The sequence below is a fragment of the Pseudophryne corroboree genome, chromosome 3, assembly GCF_028390025.1.
Source record: "Pseudophryne corroboree isolate aPseCor3 chromosome 3, aPseCor3.hap2, whole genome shotgun sequence".
In the NCBI taxonomy this organism is placed as follows: domain Eukaryota; kingdom Metazoa; phylum Chordata; class Amphibia; order Anura; family Myobatrachidae; genus Pseudophryne; species Pseudophryne corroboree.
The window spans coordinates 714,576,385-714,601,660 of record NC_086446.1 but is presented as its reverse complement, the minus strand read 5'-3'; the positions used below and the strand labels follow the sequence as shown (position 1 = coordinate 714,601,660).

The window sequence follows — 25,276 nt, the reverse complement described above, 5'->3', positions numbered from 1 at the left end:
TTAGACCTGATCATTGGGCTGCTAACTTTGCTGTCCTGCATTCAGATAGTTGCCGCCTCCAGGGGGAGTATAAATTCGCTGTGCAAGTGTTCGATCCCTTGTGTACGCCGAGCTGCTAAAATCCACTTTGTGCAGTCTCTGCGCAGCCCAGGACTTACTCCTATAGTGCGATCACAACAAGCTGATCGGGGCCTGAGCTGACATCACACACCCTCCCTGAAAATGCTTGGGAATGCCTGCGTTTTTCCAGGACTCTCCCAATGAACGGTCAGTTACCACCCACAAATGGCTTCCTCATGTCAATCACCTTATGAATGCCCATGCGATCAGATTTTTCGCACCATCCCATTGCCGACCGGCGATGCCCTTTGTTGCTGTCCAATGCGCGTGCGCATTGCGGTGCATACGCATGAGCAGTTAGTACCTGATCGCCCGCTGTTCGAAAACACACAGCAGCGATCAGGTCTGAATCACCCCCTAAGTCTGTAGCAAACAAGTCAGGATGCAGATCAGGATTTGTTGGAGCCTCATTTGCAGGGATTCTCAGTTAGCTAATCTGCGCAAAAGAAAAATAAACCCCTACAGTATTTAGAGCTAAGAGACAGGTTTATTCAGGGCCTTCCACTTCCTTAGAGAAAGTGAGCAGGGTGGAATACTCAGGAAGATCTCTGATACAAGTTCCACATAAAAGAATCTATGTGGTTGACATATTTATGCTGGTGAGTAGCTGCCTGGTTAGATGTGTTTACACTGCGTTAGTGATGTAACTGAGGTAAGATGATGTTTGTGTTGTTTTGCGCTGCATATTTTGTTGTTTTACCCTTTTGACCACAAAAGCGTCTTATAGTCAGTAAGTATGCCTGTTTTTATATCTGAAGACAAAACATTTCCCAGAGATCCCGTTGTGACCGGACGGTCCCGCACGATAGCCCTCACCGTTTCGCGTCCCGTCCCCAGTCACAGAATGGAGTTTTAGGTCACATGGGACCTGCCCACATAGGGGATTCCCGCTTACCATCAGTAACCGCTTGTTACTGACTCCACCCACTGCGCAGTGGGTGGATACAATGATGCCACCACCAGACTCCTATATGCTGTGGCATCTGGAACCACGGTTCTGTTCTGTATGCGTTGAAATGCTGTCTTACCACCCCTGTGTTGTGTCACCGAATCTCCACTCGTCGCTTGCCTAAGCACAGCATGGTAGCAGGCGGAAGGCGGAGCTTGGAGACATTGGGTGTACCCTGGACAGCTGTAAAACGGAGCTAGGTTTTGCCTTGCCCTGCGGGTCACAAGATGAAGCGGTAGTCTTGAAGCAGAAGATGTTTTATTTGCCCAATACAGTCTTCAAAAAGACTCAGCAATACAGCAGCTGTTTACAGCAGAAAGTAGTTGGTATAATACACCTCTGAAGCTCACATGCCTCCTCTTTTTATACAGTAAAACCACAATGTATCTCAGGGGCTAGTTCCCCCCTGACTTCTTTCCATCCAATCAGGATATCTTACAAAATATAAATAAATAAAGTACATTTCAAAAGGATTTAAGTGCATGAAGAAATTTCCTCCTTCCTGTCACACACAAAGTTTGGTGTTATTTAAACTCCGTTCCTTACCACCTGGTAGTTTACACTTCAAATGATACATTTATCACATAGCTTCAAAATACGGTTTGTATTTGACTTTCCAAACAAATATCAATCAAACCAGCTGCATAAATAAATACAGGTTCCAAACCCAATATGACACTTGACTTTACATATGGTATAAGGAAATTCCCCATGATAAACGCCTTTGTCGAAGGAACTCACACTCCCAGCCATTACCTGCCGGGCACTATCCAACATCGAAAAGGTTTTGTCATCCACCCTATCTGCTAGGAGAGGGCAATTAGCATCCCATATCCTAGTCACAGAAGATAGAGGACCCTTATTCAGTCAGATATAGTAAGTGCATTTTTCCCTTTAAAATACATGTGACCACATTTAAACAAGCAATACCGCAAATGTGCACAGAGCACTACATATGACATGTTAAAACACATCATTAAACATATCTTTAAACAGTCTGTGCTTGGCGCCGTAAGTACATTTAACAGTGGCGCCGAGTGCCTATTGTCCTAAAAATGGTGCTGGGCACTTAAGGGTTTAACCCTTACGTGCCGTGGCCGCCATTAACCATGTGGCCGTTAGGCCCTCCGGCCACACCCGCCTTATAAAAAAAATTGCAAAGGAACAAGATGGCGCACACAAATGATCCAAGTTGACTCATGCCACTTGCTAACCAGATGACAACCTCTTGATGACAGCAAGATCTAACTGCTGACATCTGAACATCTAGCTGAAAAAATGGAATGGACAAAATCAGAATGGTTCAACTTACCAGTGCCATTCCTGAGTGGAGAACACCAGGAAACTTACAGTGCCTTGCTAAAGTATTCACTCCCCCTTGGCTTTTTACCTATTTTGTTACATTACAACCTATAATTTAAATTTTTTTTAATCTGAATTTTATGTGATGGATATGCACAAAATAGTCTAAGTTGGTTAAGTGAAATGAGAAAAATGTATATAAAAAAATAATTTTTTTAAATAAAATTTTTAAAATTGGCATGTGCATATGTATTCACCCCCTTTGCTATGAAGCCCCTCAAAAGTTCTGGTACAACCAATTACCTTCAGAAGTCAAATAATTAATACATAGAAACATACATAGAATTTGACGGCAGATAAGAACCACTTGGCCCATCTAGTCTGCCCCTTTTTTATTTTATCCTTTAGGCAATCTCAACCCTTTTTTAATCTTGATTCTTTGTAAGGATATTCATATGCCTGTCCCAAGCATGTTTACATTGCCCTACAGTCTTAGCCTCTACCACCTCTGATGGGAGGCTATTCCACTTATCCACTACCCTTTCTGTGAAGTAATTTTTCCTTAAATTTCCCCTGAACCTCCCCCCCTCCAGTCTCAATGTATGCCCTCGAGATCTAATACTTCTTTTCCTTTGAAGAATGTTTCCCTCCTGAACTTTGTTAAGACCCTTTATATATTTGAAAGTTTCTATCATGTCTCCCCTTTCCCTTCTCTCCTCCAAACTATACATGTTAAGATCTTTTAGCCTTTCCGGGTAAGTTTTGTGATGTAGGCCATGCACCATTTTAGTTGCCCTTCTTTGTACACTCTCTAATGTATTTATATCCTTCTGGAGATAGGGTCTCCAGAACTGGACACAGTATTCCAGATGGGGCCTTACCAATGACCTATACAGTGGCATTATCACTTCTTTTTTCCTGCTACTGATTCCTCTCCCTATGCAACCAAGCATCTGACTTGCCTTTCTCATTGCTTTGTTGCATTGCTTTCCTGCCTTCAAGTCACTTGAAATAGTGACTCCTAAATCTCTTTCCTCCTCAGTAGTTTCCATTATAGTACCCTTGATACTATACTTAGCCTTTGGGTTTTTGAGACCCAAGTGCATGATTTTGCATTTTTTAGCATTAAACTGTAGTTGCCACGTTCTTGACCATTTCTCAAGCCTACCTAGGTCATCAATCATTTGTTTGACCCCTCCCGGTGTGTCTACCCTGTTGCATATCTTTGTATCATCTGCAAAAAGGCATATCTTCCCTTCAATACCATCTGCAATGTCACCAACAAAGATATTAAAGAGAACTGGACCAAGTACAGATCCCTGGGGTACTCCACTGGTAACATTTCCCTCCATAGATTGCACTCCATTAACTACAACTGTCTGTTTCCTATCCTGCAACCAGGTTCTTATCCATTTCACTAATTTATAATCCACCCCCAGGCTTTCAAGTTTATTTAGCAGTCTGTGATGTGGGACAGTGTCAAATGCCTTACTAAAGTCTAGATATGCTACATCTACAGCTCCCCCTTGATCTATTATTTTCATCACAGAGTCAAAAAAGTCAATAAGATTTGTTTGGCATGATCTCCCACCAGTAAATCCATGCTGTTTTGGATCCTGTAAGTTGTTTGATTTAAGATATTCCACTACTCTTTCTTTTAATAGTTTTTCCATTACTTTCCCTACTACTGATGTAAGGCTTACTGGTCTGTAGTTACTTGCTTCTTCCTTGCTTCCACTTTTGTGCAGTGGAACTACATTTGCTCTTTTCCAGTCCTCTGGAATATCACCTGTATTTAGTGACTGGTTAAATAATTCTGTTAAAGGTGTAACCAGGACATCTTTTAGCTCTTTGAGTATCCTTGGGTGTATCCCATCTGGTCCCATTGATTTATCCACTTTTAGTTTTGAAAGTTCTGTTAGGACCTTCTCCTCTGTAAATGTATTTTCATCTACCTTATTTTTATGAATGTCCTTGCAATTTAACTGTGGCCCCATCCCTTCTTCTGTAGTAAATACTGAGCAAAAATAATTATTTAGGTGATCTGCTATTGCCTTGTCTCCCTCCACCAAATGCCCACTCTCTGTCTTAAGTCTTATTATTCCTCCATTTGATTTTCTCCTTTCACTTATATACTTAAAAAAAGTTTTGCCCCCTTTATCTGCTGACTGGGCCATTTTCTCCTCAGCTTCTGCCTTTGCACGTCTGATCACTTTCTTAGCATCCTTCCGTCTGTCCAGATACTCCTCTTTGTCGTTATTATTTTGAGTCTGTTTGTATTTCCTAAAAGCCATCTTTTTTGCTTTCACACTAGTTGATACTACTTTTGTGAACCACACTGGCTTCTTTTTCCTGGTGCTTTTCCTAACCATTTTGATACAAAGGTCTGTTACACTTAGTAATGCACTTTTAATTTTTTTCCACCTCTCCTGCACCCCTTCCAAGTTTCTCCAGTCTGCCAATGAATCACTTAAACATCTCCCCATTTTAGCAAAGTCTGCATTTCTAAAATCCAACACCTTTGTTTTTGTGTGAGAGGAGTTGGATCCTGTCTTTATACTAAACCATACTGCTTGATGATCACTGGATCCCAGGTGCTCACCCACATATATATCAGATATCCTTTCACCATTTGTAAGAATTAGATCTAATATTGAGTCTTTGCGAGTGGGCTCCCTCACCAATTGCTTGAGAGATGCTCCCTGTAAGGAATGTAGAAATTTGCCACTTGTAGCTGAACTTGCAAAAGACCCCTCCCAATTTACATCAGGTAAATTAAAGTCTAGTGAAATGAAGTCCACCTGTGTGCAATCTAAGTGTCACATGATCTGTCAGTATAAACACATTTTCTGAAAAGCCCCAGAGGCTGCAACCCCACTAATCAAGAGGCATCACACCATGAAAACCAAGGATCTCTCCAAACAAGACAGGTACAAAGTTGTTGAAGTACAATCAGGGTTGGGTTATAAAAAAAAATATACAAATCTTTGATGATCTCCCGGAGCACCATCAAATCCATCATCTTCAAATGGAAAGAACATGGTACCACAACAAACCTGCCAAGAGAAGGCCGGCCACCAAAACTCACAGACCAGGTAACGAGGGCATTAATCAGAGAGGCAGTACAGAGACCAAAAGTAACCCTGAAGGAGCTGCAGAGTTCCACAGCAGAGACTGGTGTATATGCGCATGTAACCAGTAAAAGCCGAACACTCCATAGAGCTGGGCTTTATGGAAGAGTGGCCAGAAAATAGCCATTACTTAGTGTTAAAAATAAGAAGGCACGTTTTGAGTTTGCCAAAAGGCATGTGGATGACTCCCCAAATGTATGGAGGAAGGTACTCTGGTCAGATGAGACTAAAATTCTAATTTTCGGCGGCCAAGGAAAACGCTATGTCTGGCGTAAACCCAACACATCCCATCACCCCAAGAACACCATCCCCACAGTGAAACATGGTGGTGGCAGCATCACACTTTGGGGATGATTTTCAGCAGCAGGGACTGGGAAACTGTTTCAAATCGAGAGAAAGATTGATGGTGCTAAATACAGGGATATTCTTGAGCAAAACCTGTTTCAGTCTGCCTTTGATTTGAGACAGGGGCGGAGGTTCACCTTCCAGCAGGACAATGACCCAAATCATACAGCTAAAGCAACACTCGAGAGGTTTAAGGGGAAACATTTAAATGTGTTGGAATGGCCTAGTCAAAGCCCAGATCTCAATCCAATTGAGAATCTGTGGTCAGACTTAAAGATTGCTGTTCACAAGTGGAAACCATCCAACATGAAGGAGCTGGAGCAGTTTTGCCTTGAGGAATGGACAAAAATCCCAGTGGCAAGATGTGGCAAGCTTATAGAGACTTATCCAAAGCAACTTGCAGCTGTTATTGCCGCAAAAGGTGTCTCTACAAAGTACTGACTTTAGGGAGGTGAATAGTTATGCAAGTTGTCTGTTATTTTGTCCTGTTTGTTGTTTGCTTCACAATAAAAAAATTAAATCTATAAAATTGTAGGCATGTTCTGTGAATGAAATGATGCAAACCTTCAAACAATCCATTTTAATTCCAGGTTTTGAGGCAACAAAACAAGAAAAATGCAAAGGAGGGTGAATACTTTAGCAAGGCACTGTATATTGACCTAAAACCAACTCGAGATAATGACTTTAGCAAGCTAAAGTGAGACCTGCAAACCATGACCAGTAATATTCATCTGCTACAGCTACCATATTACAAATGTTTGACCTCATACAGCTGGCTTAGGTCTGGTTTTGAGAGTGAGTGCATTTAGCTAGCTATATTTGGGAACATCTGAGACAAGGCCAGTCCTTTACTTGCACATCTGGGCCAGTCAGAATATTGGTATTGAGGGAAAAAGAGGAAAGGGAATAACCGTTGCACAGGAAATAATATCTCTATTATTTGATAAAATGGTTTATGAAAACCCCTATTATTATTGATGTATCATATTTACGTTCAACGGTTGGGGGTGCTAGCACAGATCATGTCATTGTATGATATCATCCAGTCAGAATATTTTAATACTGCTGATGACGGGGGGGTAATTCAAAGTTGATCGCAGCAACAAATTTGTTAGCAGTTGGGCAAAACCATGTGCACTGCAGGTGTGGCAGATATAACATTCACAGAGAGAGTTAGATTTGGGTGGGTTATATTGTTTCTGTGCAGGATAAATACTGGCTGCTTTATTTTTACACTGCAATTTAGATTTCAGTTTGAACACACCCCACCCAAATCTAACTCTCTACACATGTTATATCTGCCCCCCTGCAGTGCACATGGTTTTGCCCAACTGCTAACAAATTTGCTGCTGCGATCAACTCTGCATAACCCCCATGGTTGCCCAAGTGGAGAGGTTTCTTTCGTGTTCCCTTAAACCAAACCTGAATTGCATCCAAACTTATAAGACTGCTTGGAGTTTAAAATCACTTGGTTCCTGGCTCTAAGATTATTCATGACAAGTCCAGGAAAAGGACCAAGTGGGAATCATACTATGTATACTCTTCAGTGTGTCAAAACTGCCAAAAAGTGGGGTGAAAAGAACATACATACAATGTAGACAAAATAGATAAACAACAAAGTTTAAGTTGCAGGCCCAACTCACAAGGTCTAATGGAGCACTTTTATAAAACACTTCTATACAAGGTAAATGGCAAAGATATAAAAAAAGATTGGGATATTTTTTCACTTTTTTAAAAAGTATATAGATGATGTCCCATTGGATTACTAGATATAGTAAGTCACCCATAAGCATGATACCATTCCCTAGTGTAGTGTCATTGAAATCCTAGCTCATACACTGGAATGTATGACATACATCATGGCCATAGTAAGGGAGAATATTAAAACACAGTAAATTTAGTATTTACAACAAAAGCTCCAGAATCAAGAATTTCTACAATGGGAAAATTTGCTGATTTTGGTCTCTGCCATAGTAGCAATTTTTTTTTTTGCTACTGGTCATGGACTCAATGCTACTGGTCATGGACTCAAATGTGACTGAAAGACTGTGAATAAGTATTTATAAAGTAAGGCTGCCAGTTAGAAAAATAATCAAGACCAGCATATGATCACAGTTTACTGAAACACTGGAAATATAAAAAGGTTCTAGTCATTTTTACCTCCAAAGCTTTTTTTTGCTGACTATCTGTAGCAGTTGATACATCAAAAACCTTATCTGTCTATAGAAATTTGAGATCACAGATCTTACTTGAATTTTCTAAGGACCAATGAAGTTCCACAGAAAATAATATATACTTAAATATGACATCACCACAGAAAAAGTAAAAAGGATCATCTGAAATTTCTCTGCAACAGTGAAGCATGGGGAGAAACTGTTAGTTTACTTTAAATTACTGACCTGAACATAATTGAGAAACTGTATAATCGTTCTGCTGACAAAACCTGATGGCACAATGCAGTTCTGTAATGATTACCATAAATTAAATGCTATTTACAAATAATACAAGGTTATTAGCATGTCCTGTCTTGTGATTCCCCCTCACTGAAAAAGCAAAAATCAGAGAACATATCAAAAAAGGATGGCCAGGATACTGAAAATCCATAATTGTTCTGGCGTAGAATACCTGAATGATGTGGTCATCCATAGTACAGTCTGGTTGTCTCATCTTCCAGGGTTTCAAGTAGTACATGATTCAGTCTGCAGGTTCACCTTCTAACCACCCCAAGAGTACTTTTTGTTTGGAACAAGGCAAATATCTGTTAGGGGATTTGTTAAAACATATGAGGCATTGTGGAACCATCGCAACTGCTCCAGTGCTCTTAGTGAAAAGCTGCTTAGGACATTTTTTGAATAACCAGCTTTTATAGAAGATTTATTCCTAAATTTGAGACTATTGTAAGCATGTTAGCAGACCTCACAAAAGCAGGAGCCACAACAGTACCTGAGCATTAGGCTGCCAAGGATGCAGCCTATGGCACCAGAACTTGGGTGAGAGGGCATGCTTATGGCATCCGGAGACTTAAATGAAGACCTAATTCAGTCTATGCCCGAGAGGAAAGTTCTTAAAGTGGCTACCAGATAGCTGTGCTGATGTGACCATGCAACTTACTGAAAATACCTTTACTTTATGTATATTATCCTTCAATGGCATCTATGTTGGTTGGAGATCAGCATTCATTTATCTTTATCTTTCTCTGACGTCCTAGTGGATGCTGGGAACTCCGTAAGGACCATGGGGAATAGCGGCTCCGCAGGAGACTGGGCACAAAAGAAAAGCTTTAGGACTACCTGGTGTGCACTGGCTCCTCCCCCTATGACCCTCCTCCAAGCCTCAGTTAGATTTTTGTGCCCGACCGAGCAGGGTGCAATCTATGGGGCTCTCCTGAGTTCTTTAGAAAAAAGATAGTTTTAGGTTTTTTATTTTCAGTGAGACCTGCTGGCAACAGGCTCACTGCATTGAGGGACTAAGGGGAGAAGAAGCGAACCTGCCTGCTTGCAGCCAGCTTGGGCTTCTTAGGCTACTGGACACCATTAGCTCCAGAGGGATCGAACACAGGCCCAGCCTCGGAGTCAGGTCCCAGAGCCGCGCCGCCGGCCCCCTTACAGAGCCAGAAGCAAGAAGAGATCCGGAAAATCGGCGGCAGAAGACATCAGTCTTCAACAAGGTAGCGCACAGCACTGCAGATGTGCGCCATTGCTCCTCATGCACACCTCACACTGCGGTCACTGATGGGTGCAGGGCGCTGGGGGGGGGGCGCCCTGAGCAGCAATAAAAACACCTTGGCTGGCAAAAATACATCACATATAACCCCCAGGGCTATATGGATGTATATTAACCCCTGCCAGATTCCAGAAAAAAGCGGGAGAAAAGTCCGCCGAGAAGGGGGCGGGGCCTATCTCCTCAGCACACTGGCGCCATTTTCCCTCACAGCTCCGCTGGAAGGACGTCTCCCTGACTCTCCCCTGCACTACAGAAAAGGGTAAAACAAGAGGGGGGGGCACTAATTAGGCGCAGTAATAATATAAACAGCAGCTATAAGGGGAAAAACACTCTGTATAGTGTTATCCTAGTATATATATATAGCGCTCTGGTGTGTGCTGGCATACTCTCCCTCTGTCTCCCCAAAGGGCTAGTGGGGTCCTGTCCTCTATCAGAGCATTCCCTGTGTGTGTGCTGTGTGTCGGTACGATTGTGTCGACATGTATGAGGAGGAAAATGATGTGGAGGCGGAGCAATTGCCTGTAATGGAGATGTCACCCCCTAGGGAGTCTACACCTGAGTGGATGGGCTTATGGAAGGAATTACAGAAGTGTGTGATGAAGCGTGGGTTTCCCCCGATAAAAAACTGATAATTCCTAAAAGGTTATTGGCATCATACCCCTTCCCGCCAGAGGATAGGGCACGTTGGGAAACACCCCCTAGGGTGGATAAAGCGCTCACACGCTTGTCTAAACAGGTGGCACTACCGTCTCCTGATACGGCCGCCCTAAAGGAACCTGCTGACAGAAAGCAGGAGAATATCCTAAAATGTATATACACTCACACGGGTGTTATACTGCGACCAGCAATCGCCTCAGCCTGGATGTGCAGTGCTGGGGTGGCTTGGTCGGATTCCCTGACTGAAAATATTGATACCCTAGATAGGGACAGTATATTACTGACTATAGAGCATTTAAAAGATGCATTTTTATATATGCGTGATGCACAGAGGGATATTTGCCGACTGGCATCAAGAGTAAGTGCGCTGTCCATTTCTGCCAGAAGAGGGTTATGGATGCGGCAGTGGTCAGGTGATGCGGATTCCAAAAGGCATATGGAAGTATTGCCTTATGAAGGGGAGGAGTTATTTGGGGTAGGTCTATCAGACCTAGTGGCCACGGCAACTGCTGGGAAATCCACATTTTTACCCCAGGTAGCCTCTCAACATAAGAAGACGCCGTATTATCAGGCGCAGTCCTTTCGGCCCCATAAGGGCAAGTGGGCAAAAGGCTCCTCTTTTCTGCCCCGTGGCAGAGGGAGAGGAAAAAGGCTGCAGCAAACAGCCAGTTCCCAGGAACAGAAGCCCTCTCCCGCTTCTGCCAAGTCCTCAGCACGACGCTGGGGCTTTACAAGCGGACTCAGGCACGGTGGGGGCCCGTCTCAAGAATTTCAGCGCGCAGTGGGCTCACTCACAAGTGGACCCCTGGATCCTTCAGGTGGTATCTCAGGGGTACAAATTGGAATTCGAGACGTCTCCCCCTCGCCGTTTCCTAAAGTCTGCTTTACCGACGTCTCCCTCCGACAGGGAGGCGGTACTGGAAGCCATTCACAAGCTGTATTCTCAGCAGGTGATAATCAAGGTACCCCTCCTGCAACAGGGAAAGGGGTATTATTCCACGCTGTTTGTGGTACCGAAGCCGGACGGCTCGGTGAGACCTATTTTAAATCTGAAATCCTTGAACACTTACATACAGAGGTTCAAATTCAAGATGGAGTCACTCAGAGCGGTGATTGCGAACCTGGAAGAAGGGGATTATATGGTGTCTCTGGACATCAAGGATGCTTACCTCCATGTCCCAATTTACCCTTCTCACCAAGGGTACCTCAGGTTTGTGGTACAGAACTGCCACTATCAGTTTCAGACGCTGCCGTTTGGATTGTCCACGGCACCCCGGGTCTTTACCAAAGTAATGGCCGAAATGATGATACTCCTCCGAAGGAAAGGAGTTTTAATTATCCCTTACTTGGACGATCTCCTGATAAGGGCAAGATCCAGGGAACAGTTGGTAGTCGGTGTAGCACTATCTCAAGTAGTGTTGCGGCAGCACGGTTGGATTCTCAATATCCCAAAATCGCAGCTGATCCCAACGACACGTCTTCTATTCCTAGGGATGATCCTGGACACAGTCCAGAAAAAGGTGTTTCTCCCGGAGGAGAAAGCCAGGGAGTTATCCGAGCTAGTCAGAAACCTCCTAAAACCAGGCCAAGTCTCAGTGCATCAATGTACAAGGGTCCTGGGAAAAATGGTGGCTTCTTACGAAGCAATCCCATTCGGCAGATTCCACGCAAGAACATTCCAGTGGGACCTGCTGGACAAATGGTCCGGATCGCATCTTCAGATGCATCGGCGGATAACCCTGTCACCAAGGACAAGGGTGTCTCTCCTGTGGTGGTTGCAGAGTGCTCATCTTCTAGAGGGCCGCAGATTCGGCATTCAGGACTGGGTCCTGGTGACCACAGATGCTAGCCTGCGAGGCTGGGGAGCAGTCACACAGGGAAGAAATTTCCAGGGCTTGTGGTCAAGCCTGGAGACATCACTTCACATAAATATCCTGGAGTTAAGGGCCATTTACAATGCTCTAAGCCAAGCAAGACCTCTGCTTCAGGGTCAGCCGGTGCTGATCCAGTCGGACAACATCACGGCAGTCGCCCACGTAAACAGACAGGGCGGCACAAGAAGCAGGAGGGCAATGGCAGAAGCTGCAAGGATTCTTCGCTGGGCGAAAAATCATGTGATAGCACTGTCAGCAGTGTTCATTCCGGGAGTGGACAACTGGGAAGCAGACTTCCTCAGCACCTCCACCCGGGAGAGTGGGGACTTCACCCAGAAGTCTTCCACATGATTGTAAACCGTTGGGAAAAACCAAAGGTGGACATGATGGCGTCCCACCTCAACAAAAAACTGGACAGGTATTGCGCCAGGTCAAGGGACCCTCAGGCAATAGCTGTGGACGCTCTGGTAACACCGTGGGTGTACCAGTCAGTGTATGTGTTTCCTCCTCTGCCTCTCATACCCAAGGTACTGAGAATTATAAGACGGAGAGGAGTAAGAACTATACTCGTGGCTCCGGATTGGCCAAGAAGGACTTGGTACCCGGAACTTCAAGAGATGCTTACAGAGGACCCGTGGCCTCTACCTCTAAGAAGGGACCTGCTCCAGCAAGGACCCTGTCTGTTCCAAGACTTACCGCGGCTGCGTTTGACGGCATGGCGGTTGAACGCCGGATCCTGAAGGAAAAAGGCATTCCGGAGGAAGTCATCCCTACCCTGATCAAAGCCAGGAAGGATGTAACCGCAAAGCATTATCACCGCATTTGGCGAAAATATGTTGCGTGGTGCGAGGCCAGGAAGGCCCCAACGGAGGAATTTCAACTGGGTCGATTCCTGCATTTCCTGCAAACAGGAGTGTCTATGGGCCTCAAATTGGGATCCATTAAGGTTCAGATTTCGGCCCTGTCGATTTTCTTCCAGAAAGAACTGGCTTCAGTTCCTGAAGTTCAGACATTTGTCAAGGGGGTGCTGCATATACAGCCTCCTTTTGTGCCTCCAGTGGCACCTTGGGATCTCAATGTAGTTTTGGGGTTCCTCAAATCACATTGGTTTGAACCGCTTAAATCTGTGGATTTAAAATATCTCACATGGAAAGTGGTCATGCTGTTGGCCCTGGCTTCGGCCAGGCGCGTGTCAGAATTGGCGGCTTTATCCTGTAAAAGCCCTTATCTGATTTTCCATTCGGACAGGGCGGAATTGAGGACTCGTCCTCAGTTTCTCCCTAAGGTGGTGTCAGCGTTTCACCTGAACCAGCCTATTGTGGGGCCTGCGGCTACTAGGAACTTGGAGGACTCCAAGTTGCTAGACGTTGTCAGGGCCCTGAAAATATATGTATCCAGGACGGCTGGAGTCAGAAAATCTGACTCGCTGTTTATCCTGTACGCACCCAACAAGCTGGGTGCTCCTGCTTCTAAGCAGACCATTGCGCGCTGGATCTGTAATACAATTCAGCTTGCGCATTCTGTGGCAGGCCTGCCACAGCCAAAATCTGTAAATGCCCACTCCACAAGGAAGGTGGGCTCATCCTGGGCGGCTGCCCGAGGGGTCTCGGCGTTACAACTTTGCCGAGCTGCTACTTGGTCAGGGTCAAATACCTTTGTAAAATTTTACAAATTTGACACTCTGGCTGAGGAGGACCTTGAGTTCTCTCATTCGGTGCTGCAGAGTCATCCGCACTCTCCCGCCCGTTTGGGAGCTTTGGTATAATCCCCATGGTCCTTACGGAGTTCCCAGCATCCACTAGGACGTCAGAGAAAATAAGAATTTACTTACCGATAATTCTATTTCTCGTAGTCCGTAGTGGATGCTGGGCGCCCATCCCAAGTGCGGATTATCTGCAATACTTGTACATAGTTATTGTTAACAATTCGGGTTATTGTTGTTGTGAGCCATCTATCCAGAGGCTCCTCTGTTATCATGCTGTTAACTGGGTTCATATCACAAGTTGTACGGTGTGATTGGTGTGGCTGGTATGAGTCTTACCCGGGATTCAAAGTCCTTCCTTATTGTGTACGCTCGTCCGGGCACAGTATCCTAACTGAGGCTTGGAGGAGGGTCATAGGGGGAGGAGCCAGTGCACACCAGGTAGTCCTAAAGCTTTTCTTTTGTGCCCAGTCTCCTGCGGAGCCGCTATTCCCCATGGTCCTTACGGAGTTGCCAGCATCCACTACGGACTATGAGAAATAGAATTATCGGTAAGTAAATTCTTATTTTCTCGCATACTTCAGAGCCAAAGTCAACTTTACACCCCATATGCATCATTACATCAGTAGAAGTCAAGAGATGGCAATGGACTGAACCCTTTCACAGGAAGTGAACAACATTCCCCCGTCCCCTCCCCCCATCTCCCACCCGGCATTGCATCTCACTATTTGGCTAGCTCTGGGAGGTGTGTGTGTGAGGGTAGACTGTGAGGCTGCAATACGTGCCTCCAGTGCAGGTTTGGCAAGGGTTGAGGGGGTGGCCTGGATACTTCTTCATGGGTGGAGGGGAGTGTTAGGTGGAGTATCCATCAAAAAGACCCTAGGGAGAACACTGGGGGGGGGGGGGGGGGAATGGCCTGGTAGGTATCTTCAAATTCCACAAAAAGTTAAAAAGAACCTGTGATGATGTATTTATGCTGGTAAACTGCTGGAGGACCAGTGTATTTATTATGTATTAGGATTTTGTGCATATATTAAGCCAGTGTAACCACTTGTGTCCTATCTTATACTGGTTTTAGATCCCAAGACAAAAGGACTAGAGCCTTCTTCACAAAATGACAAAAAAAAAAAATCAAAAACAGTGTAATTACCATTACTGCCTCACAGCACTGAGGTCATGGGCTAAATTTTCGCCATGACCCTAACTATGTGGAGTTTGTATATTCTCCATGTGCTTGCGTGGGTTTCCTCCGAGTGCTCTGGTTTCCTCCCAAAGTCCAAAGATATACTGGAAGGCTAATTGGCTCCCAACAAAATTAACCCTAGTGTGAATGTGCGTGTGTGTGTGTGTGTGTGTGTGTGTGTGTGTGTATACATGAGGGAATATAGACAGTAAGCTCCACTGGGGCAGGGACTGATGTGAATGGCCAAATACTATGTGTAAAGTGCTGCGGAATATGTGTGCGCTATATAAATAACTGGTAATAAATAAATTGTATTGCCAAATGCTAAGAATTTTTTTGCCTGTGTTTAATGTCCTAGTTCTGAGAGTTGAAGTGGTTTTCAGGCTTACACATAGTAGAAGCAACCATTGTTTGGGCGGGCAACAATATTTATGATTCAGCCTAATAACAGTTACTGAATCCGGGCCATGTAGTCATACTGTACGTATTGGGTCCACCCACGGAATGGTAACCTCCACTGTATGAAAGCCATGGGAACACTTTAGGCTCTACAATTAGCCTCTCTTTCTGTGCTATGTGTAATCCTGCATTGCTCTTGTGGTGTCTCTGTTTCCACTTATTCAGGAGAACCGGAGTTCCGGTACATGGCTGGAGCACATGGAAATGAAGTCTTGGGCCGGGAGCTTCTTCTCCTATTAATGCAGTTCCTGTGTCAGGAGTACCAGGCCGGCAATAAACGTATTAAACATCTGATCACCAACACACGTCTTCATTTCCTGCCATCTGTCAACCCAGACGGGTATGAAAAAGCTGCTGAGCTGGTGAGGAAGAACACTGACTTGATGAAGATGAGAAATAAGTTATATGTATTAATATATTTCCATATTTTTATATGACCACATCTACAGTTTGCCAATATGTGCATTCTTAATTAAATACTGTCTAAATATTCATTAAAACTCATTTACAGAAGTCAAATCATACACTTTGCAGAGCAAATGTTCTTCCGTGACATAGCGGGAGAAGTATAAAGCCTTCTAAAGAATGCAGAAGTAGACAAGTGATGAAGTTGCCCATAGCAACCTATAGCTTCTACCTATAATTTTATAAAATGTTTTTGATATATGTTAGCTGGAAGCATATTAGTTGCTATGGGCAACTTCTGCACACAACTGCACTATGGGGGTTATTCAGAGTTGTTAGCAAACCAAAAAGGTAAGCAATTGGGCAAAACCATGTTGCACTGCAGGTGGGGCAAATGTAACATGTGCAGAGAGAGTTAGATTTGGCTGCTTTATATTGTTTCCATGGATGGTAAATACTGTCTGCTTTTTTTTTTTTACACAGCAATTTAGATTTCAGTTTGAACGCACCCCACACAAATCTAAATCTCTCTACATATGTTACATCTGCCCCAACTGCAGTGCAACATGGTTTTGCCCAATTGCTAACTTTTTGGGATTGCTAACAACTTTGAACAACCCCCTAAATCTGTCCACTTCTACACTGTTTAGGAGGCTTGATACACCCCCCCCCCCCCCCCCCCCCATAATATGCCTACTTTTCCCATGTGAGCCATTTCATGTAAAATCACACAGATGTACATTCTAAGATTGTGGTTCTTAATTTTGGTGTGCAGAATAAAATAATTAGATTAATTCAAATAGTGGTGAATTGCAGGACAGGGCACCACATCCCTGCAAACTGTAAAGTGGTCTGTGTGCAAATCACCAAAGATTCTAGAGAGCCGCAGAAGTGTGTCTTTACTAGATGAAGTCATGCTACACAATGGTTACAGAGTCACTTCCAGTATAACAAGCGGGGTATATTTACTAAAGTGCAGGTTTTTAGAAGTGGAGCTGTTGCAACCAATCAGACTCGAGCTGTTGTCTTCTAAAATGTATCAGATTCTAAAATCTGATTGGTTGATATGGGCAAGAAAAAAAGGGATTTTTCCCACGCACTCTGCTGGCTGTTAGTAAGAAGAACTATATAATATGTAATAATAGAAAATTTAGAGCTCTTCATTACATATGTTTTGCAAAAGATATGATAAGCCTCCAGGCCACTTCACGGCTGCTCTATTACTGGAGGTCCCTAACTAAGCATAAGTCCAGGGCTTGGACCCCACAAAGTCGGCTCAGGCCCGACCACCCTAGGACAGCACACCATTGAAATACTAAAGTGTTAATATGTGTTAAGAAAGAAGCAGAAGCTATGGGTTAAAAAGTGCTACAAAAATAAGGGTGTTAATAAAATACTCAAAAGAGTAATATTAGTGAAAAAATAGGAGTGTTACATAAGTGCTAAATAAATAATATGGCGTACTACCCCAAGGTAGCCCAGTCACACCAGACCTGGGGGGTACCACTCCCTAAACTCAAACACAGCATAATAATAATAATAATAATAATAATAACATCCACTATTGGTCATACAATTGCTTAATGTACAGCCACATGATAATGGCACATACAAAACATATCCAGATTGAGAGTTAGCTTACCTGGAGGCACCCCTGTATCCTCCAAATGGCACCATAGGACCCAGCATGCCCTCCTTATGCTGGCTCCCTCTATGCCTCACTGAACTGCAATAAATAGTGGTAAACTGCTCTAATCAAGCTGGTAACAATCCCCAGGTGCTGCGGAAGGGGTTTACTCTAGACAAGAAAAAAAGGGGTTTTTCCCACGCACTCTGCTGGCTGTTAGTAAGAAGAACTATATACTATGTAATAATAGAAAATTTAGAGCTCTTCGTTACATATGTTTTGCAAAAGATATGATAAGCCTCCAGGCCACTTCACGGCTGCTCTATTACTGGAGGTCCCTAACTAAGCATAAGTCCAGGGCAATTGTATGACCAACAGTGGATGTTATTATTATTATTATTATTATTATGCTGTGTGTGAGTTTGGGGAGTGGTAACCCCCAGGTCTGGTGTGACTGGGCTACCTTGGGGTAGCACGCCATATTATTTATTTAGCACGTATGTAGCACTCCTATTTTTTCACTAATATTACTCTTTTGAGTATTTTATTAACACCCTTATTTTGGTAGCACTTTTTAGCCCATAGCTTCTGCTTCTTTCTTAACACATATTAACACTTTAGTATTTCAATGGATTGCTGTCCTAGGGTGGTCAGGCCTGAGCCGGCTTTGTGGGTTCCAAGCCCTGGACTTATGCTTAGTTAGGGACCTCCAGTAATAGAGCAGCCGTGAAGTGGCCTGGAGGCTTATCATATCTTTTGCAAAACATATGTAACGAAGAGCTCTAAATTTCTATTATTACATAGTATATAGTTCTTCTTACTAACAGCCAGCAGAGTGCGTGGGAAAAATCCTTTTTTTACTTGTCTAGAGTAACCCCCTCCCGCAGCACCTGGGGATTGTTACCAGCTTGATTAGAGCAGTTTGCCACTATTTATTGTGGTTGCTATGGGCAACATCTTCACTTCTAAAAAAATCACATTTTAGTAAATATTTCCCCTCCTGTCTAACAAACACATCCCGTATAGCAAGTGAACGGCATACATCTACACAAACTCTGAGCCACTGCCTCTGTGTAGTTAGTATGGGTTCCATTTTATATAAATGTGATGAATGTAGTGCCGTCCGGTTGCACTCCTGCAGGGAAACGTGTTTCTAGGTGCAAAAACGTCAGACGACCAAAAGTAACACGTATGATAACGTCAGTTCCAGGGTACCCTAAGTTTGATGATTTATTTAAGATAAGCCAAATGGTGCTTTAATGAAAAATGTGAAACATTTACAAGCAGAAAGGGACTATCCTAAAATATGAACAGGTTGGGCACTGCAGGGACGTCTCGCTCTTTCCACAGTGCGCGTTTTCAGGTGGATTCTTAAACTCCCAAAGCTAGGCGCAGACTGATTGTCCAGGGACTATAAAGTTGCCGTGCACCTTAAAATACGTAGGTGGACAAGTTTCCACACTTTTGGATATGTTTACTAAGGTGTGAGTTTTTTTTTAAAGTGGAGATGTTGCTTTTAGCAACCAATCAGATTCCAATTAACATTTATCTAGATGCTTCTAGTAGATAATTGCTAGAATCTGATTGGTTGCTATGGGCAACATTCCACTTCTAAAAAAACTCCCACCTTAGTAAATATACCCCTTTGTATGGTTTGTAAATCACCCTTATTTCCAATATAGTTGTCAAATATAACATAGACTAATTTAAGTTCAATATTCCTACTTACCGTGACTACATCCCGTTAAGATGGGTTTGGTGGTATAATTTGTGGACGGTTAGAATGTTGACATTCATCGACTTCAGCACGTTGACATTGACCATGTAGACAGTGAGCATGTCGGCAATGAAGAGATGTCCATATGCTATCAATGTTAACAATCTGCGGTGTGGTGACGCAGTTTTGCTACATTAACCCTACCCCTAAACCCAATGTCGGCATTTCGCTAAATTATAGTATTTCAGTTGTTAACATTTATTATGTCAACATTGTGAACATATCAACATTTTGCAGATGTCGACATTTTAGCTGTCGACATTCCAACAATGGAGTTATAACTGTCGATATTGTACTTTTGGCATTATGAATGTTGACATTGTGACCGCCGACATGCTGACCTCATCCCGTAAAGATAAAGTACATTTATCTGAAACATAAATTGTTATATATACCTTTAAAAATAACGGGGGTAATTCAGACCTGATCGTAGCAGTAAATTTGTTAGCAGTTGGGCAAAACCATGTGCACTGCAGGTGGGGCAGATATAACATTTGCAGAGAGATTTAGATTTGGGTGCAAGGTCGTAGCTACCATAGGTGCAGGAGTACAGCTGCTATGGGGCCCAGAGCTAAGTGGGGCCCTCCTTCCCTGTCAAAGTCACATGTGTTATATACTATTGGGTGGTACATAAGGGCCCTTACACGGTACGTCATAATGTGACTTGGGGGTACTGTGTTGCACAATGTGTACTGGGAGTCCTACAATGTGACATAACGTGAACTAGGACACCACTACGGTTCATTAAATAAACTAGGGCACTAATATGGGGCATACCATTAAATAAGGCACTACTGTGGTACAGAAAATGAACTAGGGCACTATTAGAGGGCATAAAATTAACAGCTGCTGTGGAGAGGTGTCTCTCTAGTAGCATTATGATAGGGGCCCCTTCAAAATGTTGCTATGGGGCCCACCAAGTTTTAGCTACGCCCCTGTTTGGGTGGGTTAAATTGTTTCTGTGCAGGGTAAATACTGGCTGCTGTATTTTTACACTGCAATTTAGATTTCACCCACCCAAATCTAACTCTCTCTGCACATGTTACCCCCCCCCCCCCCCTGCAGTGCACATGGGCCCTCATTCCGAGTTGATCGCTAGCTGCCGTTGTTCGCTGCGAAGCAATCAGTTAAAAAACCGGCAAAACTACGCATGCGTATGGGCCGCAATGCGGCGTACGGGTACAAAGTGCATCGTTGTTTTGCATTGCTTCTAGCGACTATTCCATTCGCATAGCCGATCGCAAGGAGATTGACAGGAAGAAGGCGTCCAGGGGTGTCAACTGACCGTTTTCTGGGAGTGTTTGGAAAAACGCAGGTGTGTCCAGGCGTTTGCAGGGCAGGTATCTGACGTCAATTCCGGGACCTTCGTCGCAGCAATCATCGCACAGAATAAGTAACTACAGGGCTGATCTTGTGTTGCACAAAATGTTTTTGTACTGCTCGGCTACACAGGCGTTCACACACTTGCAAAGCGAAAATACACTCCCCCGTGGGCGGCGACTATGCGTTTGCACGGCTGCTAAAAGTAGCTAGCGAGCAATCAACTCGGAATGAGGGCCATGGTTTTGCCCAAATGCTAACAAATTTGCTACTACGATCAGGTCTGAATTACCCCCCATTGTTCCTAAATAGATTATTAGCTAGCAGTGGAAACTTAAACAATAGAGACATAATCAAAACAACTTGCAGAACTTTACACAGAGAACATCTGCAGACGTTGGCTAAGAATACGTGTTACAGTATGTGTCTCTGTTGATTGTTTACCGCTTTTAAGTATTACACCAATAGATAAGATTGCTGTGCTTTGATTTGCAGGGCTCAGAATTAGGGGGCTGGTCACTAGGCCGCTGGACTGCTGATGGAATTGACATCAATAATAACTTTCCAGACTTGAACACGCTGCTGTGGGAGTCGGACGATCGTCCCCGGAATCTCCGCAGGGTCCCTAACAACCACATCCCCATCCCTGACTGGTACCAGTACCAGAATGCCACAGTGAGCTAAAGTCCTTTATAAGTACTCTAATGAAACTCAAAACTGCATGACCTGTATATTGCCAAGACTAAACATTTTTCCCATAAGTGTAGTTTTACTGCTCATTTATTTATGTGAGTTCTATTAAATTATACTGTTGAATAAACAATCCTTAAGCTGTTTTTTTACTTAATGCTTTTATTTTATTATTATTTTTTTTTGCATAATTGCTTCAGTGTGTGATTAAGTCTTTATTTCAGTTTGTTAATCTGGTGGCCAATGTTAATTTATAATTAAATTCAACAACAAAACCACAACACATTGGAAAGAGCACAACTGGAAGAACTCGCTGAGTTTGCACTGTGAGTCCAAGCTTTTGCATTTGGGAGTTTCATTAACCCGATAGCACCTCTCTTTGCAGCTTAGTATACTATAGCTTGGATACGTGGCCATTATAACAGCATTGTAGGCCCTGGGCAAAGCAATGCACTGGATCCTCTACCCACCTATTCATGGGAATAAATACTACATAATTTGCCCCTCCTGCGGTCCTGCACTGTCTCACCTCATGCATCCATACAATTACTGTAATTGCTGTCAGCACTCTGATTGGTGGATAGCTCCAGCCATCCACCATTCGGCATGCTGACAGTCATTCACTGTCTGGCTGGGAGGCAGGTAGAGAATACTTCCTGGCTGCCCGGGGAGGAGGGGGATCATGCCCCCTGACCCAGCCCTCCCTTGCTTTATGGCCCCTAGAATCCTGGGGCCTTTGGCAGCTGCCCAGTGTGCCTATACGTTAAGGTGGGTTGGGTACAAGATCCTCACAGTCAGGATGCCAACGGTCAAAATACAGACAGCGGCATCTCGACTGTCTTAATCCCAACACTTCTTGGTAAGTACTGTAACCCTTACCCTAACCACCACTCCTGCAGCCTAACCCTAACTCTCCCCTCCCACAGCCTAACCCTAACTCTCCCCTCCTACAGCCTAACCCTAACTCTCCCCTCCCACAGCCTAACCCTAACTCTCCCCTCCGGGGTGGTATACAGTTTGCCGGCTTTTGTGATCCCAGCGCTCAGTATACCGGCGCCGGTATCCCGACACCCGGCATACCGACACCTATTTTCCCTCTTGGGGGTCCGCGACCCCCTGGAGGGAGAATAAATAGAGTGGCCTCAGCGTGGCGAGCACAGCGAGCACGCAAGGGGCTCATTTGCACTCGCCCCGCTGTCGGCATGCCGGCGGTCGGGATCCCGGCGCAGGCAAACCATACTACACCCCTCCCCTCCTGCAGCCTAACTCTAACCTCCCCCTCCCGCAGCCTAACCCTAACCCTCCTGCAGCCTAACTCTAACCTCCCCCTCCCACAGCCTATCCCTAACCCTCCCCACCTGCAGCCTAACTCTAACCTCCCCCTCAAGCAGTGTATACCTAACCTCCCCCTCCCGCAGCCTAACCCTAGCCCTTCCCTGCTGCAGCCTAACCCTAACCCTTCCCTGCTGCAGCTTAACTCTAACCTCCCCCTCCCGCAGACTAACCCTAACCCTTCCCTGCTGCAGCTTAACTCTAACCTCCCCCTCCCGCAGACTAACCCTAACCCTTCCCTGCTGCAGCTTAACTCTAACCTCCCCCTCCCGCAGACTAACCCTAACCCTTCCCTGCTGCAGCTTAACTCTAACCTCCCCCTCCCGCAAACTAACCCTAACCCTTCCCTGCTGCAGCTTAACTCTAACCTGCCCCTCCCACAGCCTAACTCTAACCCTTTCCTGCTGCAGCCTAACTCTAACCTCCCCCTCCCACAGCCTAAATCTAACGCTAACACTTCAAATGTGTCGGGACTCTGACAGTCGAGATGCCGCGTCGGTATTGTGACTGTCATCATCCTGACTGTTGGAATGCTGACTACACCCCGTTAAGATGCCCCTTCTTGTATACATAGTATATAGTAAATCTATAGAGCCCAGTATAGGTTGTAAACATGGTACTAGTAAATCTATAACCCATTGTAGAATAATGTATCTGAAGTTCCGCCCCAGGATTTTACTGCTTTCTTTAGGTAGTGTTTGCAAGAAGAAAATAGCAGCAGCTACTTTGTAGCCTCTCTGCGCTTCCTCTCCACCAATCACTTGTTGGGCTATCCCATTGCTGTTGAGCTGAGGCTATTGTTGAGGCTATTGTCATGCTTTTGTGCTTCTCTGTATTTGTTATTGTTGTTGTTGGGTTTTTTTGTGTGCCCTTTTTCACCTTAACGTTTCATCAAGGCCTGCATCTTTTTGAGAATTTAGGGATACTGGGGGAGATGTACTAACCCCTGGAAAATGATAAAGCGGACAAAGATAAAGTACCAGCCAGTCAGCTCCTAACTGTCATGTTACAGGCTGTGTTTGAAAAATGACAGTTAGAAGCTGATTGATTGGTAGTTTATCTCTGTCCACTTTATCACTCTTCAAGGCTTAGTATATTGTCCCATTGTGTTCTATACTCTTATATCTTAAAAACTATTTAGCCATATACCACCATCATTTGTGTTTTGGCAAGCTTTTCCCAGTAAATTGATAGCACCATACAGTACCTCCCAATTTTCTACATTTGGTAATCAAGGGGACTGTAAGAGTGCAATATCCAAACCTCTTGACCACCAGCAGACTTATTAACATTTACTTACTTACTATATAGCACCAGCACATTCCGTTGCCTCTTTTTCATTAAATACATTCTGTCATTACTATATGCATCAGAGGCAAGTGGACTCAGTGGACCTTACTCCCAACAGTCTGGACTAGCAGCATAGTCCATTAGAACCTGAACACTCAGGTACAAGCTGGTGCCGTCTAGAGTTATGTAACAGAGATGGCTTGTTTCTGTATGAAATCCTGTCTACAATATGTTGGGTCAGACATATTTGTTCTCTTGCAGGTCGCTATAGAAACTCGTGCTCTCATTTCGTGGATGGAAAAGATTCCTTTTGTCCTGGGTGGAAATCTGCAAGGGGGAGAGCTGGTGGTGTCTTATCCCTATGATATGGTGCGTTCACTGTGGAAGACCCAGGAATATACAGCAACGCCCGATGACCATGTATTTCGCTGGCTAGCATATTCGTATGCCTCCACCCATCGACACATGACTGATTCCAGCCGGAGATCCTGCCACTCTGAGGACTTTAATAAGGAGGAGGGCACTGTGAATGGGGCCTCTTGGCATACAGTGGCTGGCAGTAAGTTCTCCTCATGATTCCAACATGCCTTGCAGTAAATTACTACTATCACAGGAAAAACAGCAATGTGTGAACATTCTAGAAACTTGTCAGATCAAATGATGACCAAGATAGATTCATGGCACCATCACCTGATGCCGATTATTGTTACTGTAATGCCTCAGACATCCCCACCACTGCTTCCCAGTCTTTTGGCTTCCATCCTACAATGACTGCAAGAGGTTTTAACATGTAGACACATCACTCATCTCCAGTCACTATGCTTGGAGCAAGGTGGATGACATTGGGATCAGGGTAGATTTGGGCTAAGAGGCTACTTCTTCACCATCCCCTCTACCTTCTTTGGTACCATTGGCACTGTCAGTCCCTAGGCTCCTCCGATACCTATTACAAGAGTGTTGCTGAGAACCTATTCTTGTTCCGCTACTCCTGGATTTGAGCCATCTAGATGAATTTCTCACCATGGCGGGAAATGTACTAAACCTTGAAGAGTGATAACGTGGAGAGAGAGAAACTACCAACCAACCTGCACCTAACTGTCTTTTTCAAACACAGCCTGTAACATGGCAGTTAGGAGCTGATTGGCTGGTACTTTATCTCTCTCCACTTTTTTACTCTTAGTACTTTTTTTAGCTTAGTACATCTCCCTCATTCCCCATGGCATCAACGTCCCTCTATATACCTGTGTTCCACTGAGGATGCTCTAAAGGATGTTGTCTCCACTTTATCTTCAAGGTTTGATGATGATGATAATAATAATAATAATAATAATAATACTAATGTAAACTTCATACAATCTATAGATACTTTAACTGGGGAATAGTTATTCAT

General features: G+C 44.2%; 1 protein-coding gene across 1 annotated transcript in view; it reads left to right on the top strand.

Moving 5' to 3' along the window:
- Positions 1–25,276, top strand: part of CPXM2 (carboxypeptidase X, M14 family member 2) — a 224,261-nt gene that overhangs the window by 163,937 nt on the left and 35,048 nt on the right. The window contains exons 10-12 of the mRNA XM_063962140.1: positions 15,611–15,807; positions 21,070–21,249; positions 24,148–24,445. Of these exons, the coding sequence (XP_063818210.1) occupies positions 15,611–15,807; positions 21,070–21,249; positions 24,148–24,445 (675 nt within the window). The remainder of the gene's footprint in view (positions 1–15,610; positions 15,808–21,069; positions 21,250–24,147; positions 24,446–25,276) is intronic.